The sequence below is a fragment of the Phocoena phocoena genome, chromosome 1 (assembly GCF_963924675.1).
Source record: "Phocoena phocoena chromosome 1, mPhoPho1.1, whole genome shotgun sequence".
Classification (NCBI taxonomy): Eukaryota; Metazoa; Chordata; class Mammalia; order Artiodactyla; family Phocoenidae; genus Phocoena; species Phocoena phocoena.
In genome coordinates, this window is record NC_089219.1 from 156,296,578 (window position 1) to 156,311,829 (window position 15,252).

A 15,252-nucleotide genomic window follows, 5' to 3' on the forward strand; every position below is an offset into this window, starting at 1 on the left:
GCCTGCAAGTTTATTGTACTTCTTACTTAAAACACTTTTGTGCTGCTCTAAGATATGAATAATTTATCCCATTTTATAACACATTAAAATTTAAATTTCCACATTTTGCATATGGAAGTAAAGAAATACCAATATTTTCATGTATAAACACTGCAAACTAATGCTTCCCAAATTTTCAAAAAGAATGATGCAATGTGATGCACTGGTAAGATATCATCACTGAGTATAGTGCTAAAGGGAGAGTGTAAACAATTACTTTATTAATCTTTAAGTTCTATCTCATCAATCCATATACTTTTTCTTCTGAATCAGAGCATAGCTCACTTGGTGTCTGTTGGGGGAAACTTGACACAACGTAATGTATTCCGAACTCTTCAAAATTCATAAGTGGAGAGAAGTGGCTTAATGTACTTTGGGAGAGCTGATAGATTTTTGAATTTGGTTCCACAAAGCTCGTCCCGGTACACTCAGGCCATGCTGTGAGCAGAGGATGAGAGGAACTGAGTAGGGCTGATCATAAGAGAGAGGGGCCAATAGGCTTGCTTTGGTCTGGCTTTGCCTCTTTTTCTCAGAGATATGCTAGGGGCAAAAGCTTTTGAGCACCTCATCTGAATGGATTTTATGGCACTTTTCCTGTGGCTTCTTTATCCTAACATCAAGATAAACTGTCTTACAAGAAAGAAAAGGTACTTGGACGGTACTGGGGCCTTTGAACGTAATGCTATGTTTATAGGGATGGAAGAAGAAGACATTAAGAAATAAGACTACAAAAAAAATGTTTAGTACCTGCTGCTGGGACACATATCCTGGAAAATGCTGCATAAGTAAAAAGCTACGGAAGAGAAGGTCTTGAAGTTTGTGGGATGTTTTGATCTAGTGGCACTGACCTTCGGCTGTGTCCTCAGAGTGATTGCTATAGGCCAGACATTCTTATGTGCATCAACCATTTTTTAATGGAATAAATAAAAATGTCTTCTACCTGTATGTGTTACTTTAAAAAAATGTAGATACTTCTGCTATGTGTTTTCAAGCAATTATATTCAATGTCACTGAATTCAGAACAGCATTTTGTTTTTGTTACATACTTCCTCACATAAGAGATCCTGAACCTATAACCACTATTCTATAGTTGTGTCACTATAAATTAAATTCTGATGTTAAAACATGGTCCTCATACGATATCTATAATTAAACATCTTTATGATGATGTCTTTTTTTCTTCATGTTTTTCTCTAACAAGGCCCTTCTCTCATGAGTACCACTTTTTCTCAGATAATCTCTACCTACTTTTCCTCATTTCCTGGGCTCCAAAAGAGATACATTTTTCTGTTAATTGCTCTTCTCTCAGCATCCTTTTCCTTCAACAGCCACCCCCCCCACACACACACACTTTGGGACCTTGACACACTTGAGAATCAGGACGGGGGCTATTTCCTGGGGACAGAGGAACTGACAGAAGTCCAGGGCTTGAACTTCCAGATTTTCTTCCAGTCAAGAAACAAGGAAGAGCAGGGAAGATACTAGAAGGCACTCATGAAATGGAATAAAAGGGTCTCTTTGTGTGTTTGACATCCTCTAAACAGTCCAACACATTACCAAGATCAGCCCAACAAATGTCAATTTTACCTTTCGTGTTTTGTGTGGATTTCTCATTCTGGATGACTTCTTAATGTCCACTTCAGTGGTATTTACGCATCCAGGCTGGAAATGGAAAACAGAAAGACAAAGGAATCTTTGGGTGCAAAGTTTTTGATCAGTGCACTCACTCTCCAGAACCTGAGCAAATGCTGTGATGACACAAGTCCCTGGCCGCCCTTTTCAAATGGCCACAGCCACTTCTCTCAGCAGTAGCCAGTGATGAAATGCTTTGCACTCTTTTACTCCTCAAGTTTAAAAGCCTTCAGATACCATTCTAGAATAACTCCCAGAGAAACAGGAAAAAGAAATACAAGAGATTTGCATGTGAAAGTGGGTGTTAGTATTATTAGTAGCTGCTAACCCAACAGATTTAGAGCAAGGGTGTCCAGAGACTAAATGGGGTGATACCCCCAGCTGATACCTGCATTCAACATCACTCAGAGTGTACCCTCTCTGATGACAAAGACACTGATGGTTGCTTGCTTCTCCTAAGTTAGAAATCCAATGGCATTCAGTTGAACCAGCTCATATCCCAGGGTAATTTTTCTACAATGATTCATGAAATCCAGTGACTTGGAATATTTGTTTTCTATTGACAGAATGTGCAATGGAGTTAATGGTTAAAATGAGGAAGATGAAGAAAGCAACTGGGAATGAATATACCATGCTTCTTCTCAGGAATTCCTGACTCTCTTTTTTGTTTCCCACAGGCAGGTGAACCCCTTTAAAACAGGGTGGATTGGAGGAAAAGGGTGGACAGCCTGCTCCTTGTTTTTTGACAACCACAGAAGTGTCATTTTGCCAGATTTATCATTCTGTTGCAAAGAAACAAAGAGCTGTAAAGCTTCTTTTTTATTTGGAGAAGAAGAGAGGAAGAGGGAGGGAGGAAGAAAAGAGAAAGAGAGAGAAAAAGGAAGAGGGAGGAGGAGAAAGGGAAGAGGAATAGAAAGAGAGAGGAGGTAGGGGAGAGAAAATATGAATCAGGAAACAGAAGAAAGGAGACTTAAAAATACTTGGGATCTTAAATCTAGAAAGGTCCTCAGACATCACTTATCCTTTAGAAGTGATTGGAAGTTATCAGTTACATGGTTGTGTTTCCTTTACTTTCAAGTTTTGATACAGGATGTAGGGATCTCCAGTACTAGTAAAACTTATTACATTGCACATCTCTGTTCAATTTCTCTATTTTCCCCCCACAGATTGAAAGATCATTAGAACATCAGTTATCCTTGAAAGTGACTCCAGAGAAAATATGAACGTGGAAACAACCCTTTTGAGGAGTTGGGATGGGGTGGTGGGAAAGGCAAAAGGCAGCACTGATGTGATTAGGGAAATAAGAAGTTCTCCACAAGCGCTGGTAAGCAATAGGGATTAGCTCTTTGTATAATGAGGACATAGGACATTTTCCTTAAAAAACCCTCCCCTGATAGTACAACTATTGTGACAAAACTCCACCATAATGTTGTAAGTGATAAAGAAGTAAATCATTTTTTTCTTTGTAGGTTATATGTGAAATATATAGATATACTGTAATACTCTGCCCTATAAACATTAAATAAACTATAAACTTGGTTTGCATATCTATTTAAGAATAGAAATAGCTGGTTTAGCACCATGGTCTGCTTGCAAGTGTAGGAGGAAGGAAGAGCACCCTCCTGGGTGAGACTTATTACTAACTGACACTGAGCAATTCACCTAAACTTTATCAGCATGAGGCTGATGAATATATGATATTCTGATTTAATTTTCTGTGGCTGGTCTAGGCATAAGTATGTTTTAGCCTCCCCACCAACTACTCCCCACCTGGTGATTTTAATATGCAGCCAGGAGTCATAACCATTGATCTAGAAGTAACAAAGATAATGTTTTAAAACATGAACAATATGTGTTCATTTCCTATTCAATTTCCATTTCCTTGCAGCCTTCCACCCCTAAGCTCATTAGGGAAGTGTAGGCAGTGAAATTCTTTAAGCTCTCATCGATATATCAAGAGCCAAGCATGGCAAGATAGATCATAGGAGATTTTCTTCTATACGTTAAGGAGTGGGATAAATGTGGATATGATATACAGGAAAAGGAAAGCATGTCCCTCTCTGACCAGGGGAAAAAGAAAAATAAAGGTAAGAGGCAGCACTCAACAGGTGTCCTCGTTTTCCTCCTCTAGAGAAGAAACCCCAGGGGGAAAGAAAAGAGTGATAGAAATGGTCAGACAATTATGAGGGAGCCTGTAATGTGTGGGTGGTATAGCTAGTCCCATTTATATACCTAGAAGAATCACCAGATGCCATCACAGCCAACATGAATCTTTACAATTGGAGTTGGCAAGAGAGATGAGCCTGAAATAGTGTTTCCCGAGGCTTGTATACAGCAAGCAAGAGACCCAGAGTTTGTTGCATGCCTCAGTAGTAAAGGAGGCAGAAGTTCTGACAAGATTAACAGATGGATGGGAGCCTAAGGTTGAGACCAAGGCCGAGGTGTGCAGGGGTTTTACACTGGGAGCAAATGCCTGGAACACAAACTCCAGCAGTGAGTGCCCAGACATGAGATGGTACCCCCATGATAGCAGTCCTAGGAACAGACTCCACTGACCTAGCTAAAGCAGAAATCAGAAAGAAGCCAGAAGATCATATAAAAATAAAACATTTGTACCCCAAACTGCTATCAAAAACAACCTTGCATAGCAGCAGGGAGAGGTAGAAAAAAAATTGAAAGTGTGATCACTTATCCAAAAGTTTCCTAGCAGATGATTTAAATGATTGTATCATGCAGAGCACACACGTTGAAAACTATCTTTCAAATGGGTTTCTGAGAAAAATTGGCCAATTATAAAAAATACAGAAAATATATTTTCTTTATGCACATGAGAAGTCTGAACTAATAGAACTTGAAAACTCCTTCTGTTATAAGCTAGAATTCTAAATCAATCATACTTCATACCAAGTCATACTGTATGGGTATTGACAAATGGCCCCAGAAATTGTGTCAACCACTGAAGGCATGAAGAGGAAAGATTTTTTTCTCCTTGCATAAGAATGTATCTGACTGCAGTCTCAAAAAGAATTAGAATTTTCATTTTCAGAGTTAAAAGAGTATGGCCTTTCAAATTTAGTTAATGAGCCATTAGCAGACATCTAAAATTCTATTTGAACCAATTCTTAACACCATTAATCAGCAAATTAATAAGAAGGCATTGATCCTAAAAGTAAACATTATTAGAAGACTGAACCCTGAGGTAATGTCCCATAACTCTGCTCCCATTCCAGGCTAATGAAATATGCCAGTTCAAAATTTTTTGCTAATGGCAAAATGGTTAAAATAATAAACTGGACCTGGGATGCATGTCTCAGTGACCTTCCAACTTCCTTTCATTTCTAAAGAGCCTCTTAGGACAGCTAATGCTTAGACAGATCTCTGGTACCTAAGTTAAATAGGGGATTCTTGAATATTAAAAAAGCTTAGATGGCCAAAGTCATCTAGTATATTTCTGAATAATTAAGGTCATGACCTAGTGTTGATACTTGCAAAATAACTGCTTTCAGACATCAGGCACTGTGGTGAATGAATTACAGCAATACATTTTGGGGGGAATTTTAAGATAATTTTAAGAAAATTTATTTCTGTATCTAATTGTCAGATCTAGTGATAAATGGTAAGATATAAAAATGAAGGTATGAGGCTTCCCTGCTGGCGCAGTGGTTGGGAGTCTGCCTGCCGATGCAGGGGACATGGGTTCGTGCCCCGGCCCGGGAAGATCCCACATGCCATGGAGCGGCTGGGCCCATGAGCCATGGCCACTGAGCCTGCACGTCCGGAGCCTGTGCTCCGCAACGGGAGAGGCCACAACAGTGAGAGGCCCGCGTACAGCAAAAAAAAACTAAAAATAAAAAAAAAGGAAGGTATGACCATACCTCAATATTCTGTTAATATAATAAGGATGCCAGACAGATGAATCATTGCAATGTAGGAGCATAAGGACTGGACAGAAGTTGGCAGAGGGCATTACACAACAACAGAACATTTCAGACATCCATTCTTATGTACATTCTGTTTGTCCTCACCAATATGGCAGACAAATATTTTTAAAAATTTTGCTTTTAAGCAATTTTAATCCCAATAAGACCTTGTTGGCCTTGGTATTTTAAAAAGGCAGTTATCTTTTTGAAGCATATATAATATATACCACTAGCTGCTAGCAGATCTGCTTGAAATGTTATGCATAAATTGTTTTTCTGAAATACAAAACATATCTTCCCAATAAGATATAAATAACATTACCATTATCAAGTAGGCACTCAGTAAAAATGCTCAAATATGTACTATTTTACATATATAATGTTAAGTACACAGTATTGTTGGATTTAAGGAATAATAAAGTTGTATTTACATTGACCTGGAAAAGAAGCATACATTATTTCTAGTAATTCAAGGATGAATTTATTTTAAACAGAATTTAATGTCTTGGAATCCATTCCTGAAGGGGCAAAATGATCATAATATTGAGAAATATTACTGCCATAGCATTCATTTAAGTGTCTTAATGAGTTGCAAAACAGAAGCTGGGATTCTTGCTTTCATTATTATTATTATTATTTATTTTTTACATCTTTATTGGAGTATAATTGCTTTACAATGGTGTGTTAGTTTCTGCTTCATAACAAAGTGAATCAGTTATACATATACATATGTCCCCATATCTCTTCCCTCTTGCGTCTCCTTCCCTCCTACGCTCCCTTGCTTTCATTATTGATATTTTATTTAAAAGCATCTAAAAATCATTTATTTCCTCTCATGACATAATGCATTTTTATTAGTTGTAGTGGAAGGCACACTTGTTTTCAGGATAACTTAGGATATCTTAAGGATCCTTGGTGAAGAGCAGCACTATTAATAGTAATGGAGAACAACTCTCTTTAAATTCAATCAACTGTAGCTGATGTGTAACTGGGCAAAACAATGTTCTAAGTGACAAATAAGTGGAGATTTAAGAATGAGGTGGCATATAGAGCTGACAGTAAGGGATACACATATTCCTGGAAATTTAAAAATCAGACATGACTCTGGGAAAATTAAAATTTTGAATATATTTAATTATTGGTTCAAACACAATTAAATTATTGAAAATGATTTGTCTTTCTGTAACACTGTACCAGTTTTAAAAACACAATTTGCAGTATATTGTACCTCAATTAAAATGATCCCTTACTCTTATACAAAGTAATTCTAGATTTTTGAAGTGTTCAACCTCAGGATATTTTTTTAAAGAGCCAATTCAAGGTTTTCTTTCTTTTTTGGGCACTTGCCAATTGATTTAGCTTCTGGTTCTTTCAGCCTTGCTGACCCACCAATTTACTAAACGTTAAACACAGACTGAAAGAAGTTGTTTGTGGCAATTACCCTGGAATTCCTTCCATTCACATTCCTCTATAATACTTACTCATTTGATTCCTACTCAATCTTATTTGTTGGCTATAGATTCTTAAGTAAGTAATCCTACTTCAATGTATTTTATGAATGAATTCCACATGTCAAGAGTCACGAGGAAGTCTGCTGTAGCAGAGGGGAGGGAAATGTACCATGACACTTTGGAGTCGTGGAAAGTGGTTAAGTTAGGTAGAAATTATAGACCATGGTAAAATCTTTGGTTCAGTTCTAAACACAAGTGGAAGTCATTGGAGGGTTTTAAACATGAAAGTGACTTGGTATGCTTTAGATTTTTAAAAGCTCACTCAAGCTTTATGTCTTTCACAAAAATGGACCTAAATGTAAAATGCTAAACTATAAAACTCTTAGAAGATAACATAGAAGAAAATCTAGGTAACGTTGAGTTTGGTGATGACTTTATAAATACAACAGCAAAGGCACAATCCATGAAAGAAATAACTGATCAATTGAACTTCAATAAAATTAAAAATTTCTGGGGGTGCAGTTAAGATGGCAGAGTAGGAGTACATGGAGTTTGCATCTCCTCACCACTAGGGCACATACCAGGCACTGGTTGGGGACCTCAGACACCTAAGAGAACACAAGGAACCCCCAAGTGACCAGGTAGGACATGGGGGAGAGCAAGGGGGAAGGAGAAGTGGAGGAGGAATGGAAAGTTGGACAGTTGGAAAATGCCCTGGGAGGTGGCTGGGGAAGGGGAGGGGTTTCCACACTCAGAGGGGCCCACTCACCACGAGGGAATCAACAGGGATGGAGAGAAAACCTTGGGGGATCAGAGGATTGGAAGGGAACATGGCCAGTGTTTCCCATGCCCAATTGGGCCCCATGGAGCCTGCTTGGGTACTGGGTCTGATCCTCCACACTCTGAGGCCTTTCTGGCCAAGCAGAGCCTAAAATCTACCACCCAACACCCCCAGGGATTTTCGGGGTCCTGAGCCTAGGCCTGCCGCCACCCCCAGACTAAGCCCCTCCCTGCCCCAGCCCCACCCCCAGGGCATTTTCCAACTGTGAGTGTCCTGAGCCTAGGCCCCTCCCCTGCCTAAGCCCCACCCCCACAGCCAAGGCCTTTTCTGGTTTCTTTTTTTCTATTGTGGTTCTGTTTTACCTTGCTGTTGTTTCATTTATATATATTTTTCTAATATATTTTTTACTTATTAATTTTATTTTTAATTCTTTGTTACTGTTATGCTCCTTTTTTTTTTTTTTGGCTGTGCCATGTGGCTTGTGGGATCGTGGTTCAGAAGCTGGGGGTCAAGCCTGAGCTCCTGTGGTGGGAGCACCAAGTCCAAACCACTGGACTAACAAAGAACCTCAGACCCCAGGGAATATTAATCAAAGTGAGGTCTCTTGGAAGTCACCATCTCAGCACCAAGACCTGGCTCTACCCAACTGCTGGTAAACTCCAGTGCTGGAAGCCTCAGGCCAAACAACCAGTAAGACAGGAACACAGCCCCACCCATCAAAGAAAATGAGATGACAAAAACATATGTTACAGATGAAGAAGCAAGGTAAAAACCCAAAAGACCAAATAAATGAAGAGGAAATAGACAAGCTACCTGAAAAAGAATTCAGAGTAATGATAGTAAAGATGATCCAAAATCTTGGAAATAGAATGCAGGCACGGATCAAGAAAATATAAGAAATGTTGACAAAGATCTAGAAGAACTAAATAACAAACAAACAGAGATGAACAACACAATAACTAAAATGAAAAGTACACTAGAAGGAATCAATAGTAGAATAACTGAGGCAGAAGAACGAATAAGTGAGCCAGAAGATACATTGGTGAAATAACTGCTGAGGAACAGAATAAAGAAAAAAGAATGAAAAGAATTGAGGACAGCTTCAGAGACATGTGGGACAACATAAAACATCAACATTCAAATTATAGGGGTCCCAGAAGAAGAGAAAGAGAAATGGCATGAAAAAATATTTGAAGAAGTCATAGTTGAAAAATTCCCTAACTTGGGAAAGGAAATAGCCACCCAAGTCCAAGAAGTACAGAGAGTCCCATACAGGATAAACCCAAGGAGAACCACACCAAGACACATATTAATCAAACTAACAAAAATTAAATTCAAAGAAAAAATATTAAAAGCAGCAAGGGAAAAGCAACAAATAACAAACAAGGGAAATCCCCATAAGGTTATCAGCCGATCTTTCAGCAGAAACTCTGCAGGCTAGAGGAAGTGGCAGGGTATATTTAAAGAGTTGAAAGGGAAAAACCTACAACAAAGATTACCCAGCAAGGTTCTCATTCATATACAACAGAAAGATCAAAAGCTTCACAGAGAAGTAAAAGCTAAGAGAATTCAGCACCAACAAACCAGCTTTACAACAAATGCTAAAGGAACTTCTCTAGGCAGGAAGCACAGGAGAAGGAAAAGACCTACAATAACAAACCCAAAACAATTAAGAAAATGGTAATAGGAACATACATATTGATAATTACTCTGAATGTAAATGGATTAAATGCTCCAACCAAAAGACAAAGACTAGTTGAATGGATACAAAAACAAGGCCCATATATATGCTGTCTACAAGAGACCCACTTCAGACCTAGGGACACATAAGACTGAAAGTAAAGGGATGTAAAAAGATATTTCATGAAAATGGAAATCAAAAGAAAGCTGGAGTAGCAATACTCATATCAGATAAAGTACACTTTAAAATAAAATCTGCTACAAGAGATAAGGAAGGACACTATGTAATGATCAAGGGATCAATCCCAGAAGAAGATATAACAGTTATAAATGTTTATGCACCCAAAATAGGAGCACCTCAATACATAAGGCAAATGCTAACAACCATAAAGGGGGAAATCAACAGTAACACAATAATAGTGGGGCACTTTAATACCCCAATTACACCAATGGACAGTTCATCTAGATGGTAAATAAATAAGGAAACACAAGCTTTAAATGACACAATAGAGACTTCCCTCGTGGCACAGTGGTTAAGAATCCACAGGTTTGAGCCCTGATCTGGGAAGATCCCACATGCCACGGAGCAACTAAGCTTGTGCGACACAACTACTGAGTCTCCACTCTAGAGCCCATGAGCCACAACTACTGAGACCATATGCCACAACTACTGAAGTATGTGTGGTAGAGCCCGTGCTCTGCAACAAGAGAAGCCACCTAGAGCCTGTGTACCGCACAAAGAGTAGCCCCAACTTGCCGCAACTAGAGAAAGCCCACATTCAGCAAAGCAGCCAAAAAATAAATAAATAATTAATTAAATTTATTAAAACAAATAAATATATGATGAAATAAACCAGACAGATTTGATAGTCATAGGACATAGCACCGGAAAGTGGAAGAATACACTTTCCTCTCAAATGCATACAGAACATTCTCCAGGACAGATCACATTTTGGGTCACAAATCAAGCCTCAGAAAATTTAAGAAATTTGAAATCATATCAAGCATCTTTTCCGACCACATGCTATGGAATTAGAAATCAATTACAGGAAAAAAAAAACTATAAAAAACACAAACACATGGAGGTTAAACAGTGCACTGCTAAATAACCAAGAGATCACTGAAGAAATCAAAGAGGAAATTAAAAAATACATAGAAACAAATAATAATAAAAATATTGTGACCCAAAACCTGTGGGATGCAGCAAGAGCAGTTCTAAGAGGGAAGTTTACAGCAATACAATATCACCTCAAGAAAAATCTCAAGTAAACAATCTAAACTTACATGTAAAGCAACTAGAGAAAGAAGAAAGAAAACACAAAGTTAGTAAAAGGAAAGAAACAATAAAGATCAGAGCAGAAATAAATGAGATAGAAACAAAGAAAACAATAGCAAAGATCAATAAAACTAAAAGTTGGTTCTTTGAGAAGAAAAACAAAATTGATAAACCTTTTGCCAGACTCATCAAGAAAAAAAGGGAGAGAACTCAAATCGATAAAATTAGAAATGAAAAAGGAGAAATTACAACTGACTTCACAGAAATACAAAGGTTCAAAAGAGACTACTACAAGCAACTATATGCCAATAAAATGCACAACCTGGTAGAAATGGACAAATTCTTGGAAAGGTACAACATTCCAAGACTGAACCAGGAAGAATTAGAAATATAAACAGACCAATCATAAATAGTGAAATTGAAACTGTAATTAAAAATCTTCCAACAAACAAAAGTCCAGGACCAGATGGCTTCACAGGTGAATTCTATCAAACATTTAGAGAAGAGCTAATACCTATCCTTCTCAAATTCTTCCAAAAACTTGCAGATGGAGGAATACTCCCAAACTCGTTCTACAAGGCCACCATCTTCCTGATATGAAAACCAAAGATATCACACAAAAAAATTACAGAACAATATCCCTGATGAACATAGAAGCAAATATCCTCAACAAAATACTAGCAAACTGAATGCAACAACACATTAAAAGGATCATACAACATGATCAAGTGGTATTTGTCCCAGGAATGCAAGATTCTTCAATATATGCAAACCAATCAATGTGATACACCATATTAACAAATTAAAGAATAAAAACCATATGATCATCTAAATAGATGCAGAAAAAGCTTTTGATAAAATTCAACACCAATTTATGAAAATAACTCTCCAGAAAGTGGGCATAGAGGGAACCTACATCAACATAATAAAGTCTGTAAATGACAAACCCACAGCAAACATCATCCTCAATGGTGAAAAACTGAAAGCATTTCCTCTAAGATCAGGAACAAGACAAGGATGTCCACTCTCACCACTGTTATGCAACATAGTTTTGGAAGTCCTAGTCATGGCAATCAGAGAAGAAACAGAAATAAAAGGAATCCAAATTGGAAAAGAAGAAGTAAAACTGTCACTATTTGCAGATGACATGATACTATACATAGAAAATCCTAAAGATGCCACCAGAAAAATACTAGAGCTAATCAATGAATTTGGAAAGTTGCAGGATACTAAATTAATGCAGAGAAATCTCTTGCATTCCTATTCACTAACAACAAAAGATCAGAAACAGAAATTAAGGAAACAGTCCCATTTCCTATTGCAACAATAATAACAAAAAGACATAGGAATAAACCTACCTAATGGAGAAAAGACAGCCTCTTCAATAAGTGGTGCTGGAAAATCTGGACAGCTACATGTAAAAGAATGAAATTAGAACACTTCCTAACACCATACACAAAAATAAATTCAAAATGGATTAAAGACCTAAATGTAAGGCCAGACATTATAAAACTCTTAGAGGAAGACAGGCAGAATGCTCTTTGCCGTAAACCACAGCATAAGATCTTTCTTGACCCACTTCCTAGAGTAATGAGAATAAAACCAAAAATATACAAATGGGACCTAATTAAACTTAAAAGCTTTTGCACAGCAAAGGAAACCATAAACAAGATGAAAAGACAACCCTCAGAATGGGAGAAAATATATGCAAATGAATCAACGGAGAAAGGATTAATCTCCAAAATATACAAACAGCTCATGCAGCTCAATATCAAAAAAACAAACAACCCAATCAAAAAAATGGGCAGAAGATTTAAATAGACATTTCTCCAAAGAAGACATACAGATGGCCCAAAAGCACATGAAAAGATGCTCAACATCACTAATTATTAGAGAAATACAAATCAAAACTACAATGAGGTATCACCTTACACAGGTCAGAATGGCCATCATCACAAAATCTACAAATAATAAATGCTGGAGAGGGTGTGGAGAAAAGGGAACCCTCTTGCACTGTTGGTGGGAATTTAGATTGATACAGCCACTGTGGAGAACAGTATGAAGGTTCCTTAAAAAACTAAAAGTAGAACTACCATGTGGCCCAGCAATCCCACTACCTAGAGAAAACCATAATTCAAAAATACACATGCACCCCAGTGTTCACTGCAGCAATATTTACAATAGCCAGGACACGGAAACAACCTAAATGTCCATCAACAGAGGAATGGATAAAGAAGATGTGGTACATATATACAATGGAATATTAGTCAGCCATAAAAGGGAATGAAATTGGGTCATTTGTAGAGACGTGGATGGACCTAGAGACTGTCATACAGAGTGAAGTAAGTCAGAAAGAGAAAAACAAATATCGTATATTAATGTATATATGTGGAATCTGAAAAAATTGGTATAGACGATCTTAGTTACAAAGCAGAAATAGAGACACAGACGTAGAGAACAAACATGTGGATATCAAGGAGGGGGGTGGCATAAATTGGGAGATTGGGACTGATATATATACACTATTGATACTATGTATAAAATAGATAACTAATGAGAACCTACTGTATAGCACAGGGAACTCTACTCAGTGGTCTGTGGTAACCTAAGTGGGAAGGAAATCCAAAAAAAGAGGGGATATATGTATATGTATATCTGATTCACTTTGCTGTACAGTAGAAACTAACACAATATTGTAAAGCAACTATATTCCAATAAAAATTTTAAAAACAAGATGTCCTTCAGTAGCTAAATGTGGTACAGGTACGCAATGGAATATTTTTTAGCACTAAAAAGAAATGAGCTGTTAAACATAAAAAGCCATGAAGAAACTGATATGCATCTTACTTAGTGAAAGAAGCCAATCTGAAAAGTCTACACATTGTAAGATTCCAACTATATGACATTCTGGAAAAGGCATAACTAAGGAGAGAGTAAAAAAATCAGTGGCTGCCAGGGGTTGGGGAGAGGGAGGGAAGAACTGGTGGAGCACAGAAGATTTTGGGGAGCAGTGAAACTACTCTGTATCATACTATAATGGTGGATACACGTCATTATACATTTATTCAAACCCATAAAATGTACAATACCGAGAGTGAACCCTAGTGTAAACTATGGATTCTGGGTGACAATGATATTTCAATGTAGGTTCATCAATTATAACAAATGTACCACTCTGGTGATGTTGATAATGGGGGTGGCTGTGTGTGTGGGGAGCAGGGGGGATATGGGAACTATCTATAGTTTCTGCTCAGTTTTCCTGTGGACCTAGAACTGCTCTAGGAAATAAAGTTTATTTTAAAAAAAAACTCACTCAGGAGTCGTGATTACTTTGGGAATGGTTTATTGGGATGAGGTCAGCGCAAATAAAGAAAAACATAAAACCCCCCAAATAATTGAAATCAGAATCTCAAAGAGATATTAACAATCCTATGTTCACTGTAGCCATGTTCATAATAGCCAAAGTGTGGAAACAACCTAAGTATCCATTGACAAAAGAATACATAAATAAATTGTGGTGTCCACTGGCAGAAGAAGAGATAAATAAAACATGGTATACTCATACAATGGAATATTATTCAGCTTAAAAAATGAAGGGAATCCTGCAACATGTGACAACCCAGATGAACCCTAAGAACATTATGCTATGTGAAGTAAACCTGTCACAGGAAGACAAATACTACATGATTCCACTTTTATGAGGTATCTAAAAATTGTTCAATTCACGGAATCAAAAGGTTGTTTCCAGGAGCTGGGGGGAAGGAGAAATAGGAAGTTGCTAATCAATGAACATAACACTTGAGTTAAGGAAGATGAATAAGCTCTAGAAAGCTGCTGTACAACATTATACCTGTGGTCAACAATAACGTATTGTACACTTAAATTTTTTATGAGGCTAGATCTCAGGTTAAGGGTTTTTTACTACAATAAAAAATACATAAAAAGTGAGTTATAGACCTAGAGTAAAAGAGCTAAATTTCCAAAAGACTCACTGTGGTATCATTGTTCCCCATTGCTCTTTATTAAGAAATTAAAGATTAAGACCCCCAATGAAAAGAATCATTCATTGTAGAATGTAGAAAATCTTTGAATAAGTCACTTATTTAAAGGGTTATGCCACTTTTAAAAATGATACTAATATATAAAAAGAACAAAACAACACAGCTACAAAAGAGTTAACATCATGGGGTATATAGTCTCAAAAGAGTTAAGCAACTGCTCCAAGTCTTGGAGTCTCCACCTACACAGAGAGGGCAATAGTAACAGCACCAGATTCAATGCTGCATGAAATAGTGTGGCACGGGTTCATCATGGCTCCTGACACAGAGCACAGGAAGCACATTAGCTGTTATTATTATTAGCAGTATATCTTGACATAAAGAAAACAATCGTACAGCAAGTCTTTCTCCCATGCTTTCAGATGGTTTATTAGGATCTGAGAAAACTGCTAATTAAAAACAAACCAGTTGAACT

At 37.4% G+C, this 15,252-nt stretch overlaps 1 protein-coding gene across 7 annotated transcripts in view; it reads right to left on the reverse strand.

Moving 5' to 3' along the window:
- The window catches only part of RGS7 (regulator of G protein signaling 7), a 625,816-nt gene that overhangs the window by 35,746 nt on the left and 574,818 nt on the right, over positions 1-15,252 (reverse strand). For all 7 annotated transcript variants that reach the window (XM_065880139.1, XM_065880143.1, XM_065880153.1 and 4 more), the window contains one exon: positions 1,627-1,701. In XM_065880139.1, the coding sequence (XP_065736211.1) occupies positions 1,627-1,701 (75 nt within the window). The remainder of the gene's footprint in view (positions 1-1,626; positions 1,702-15,252) is intronic.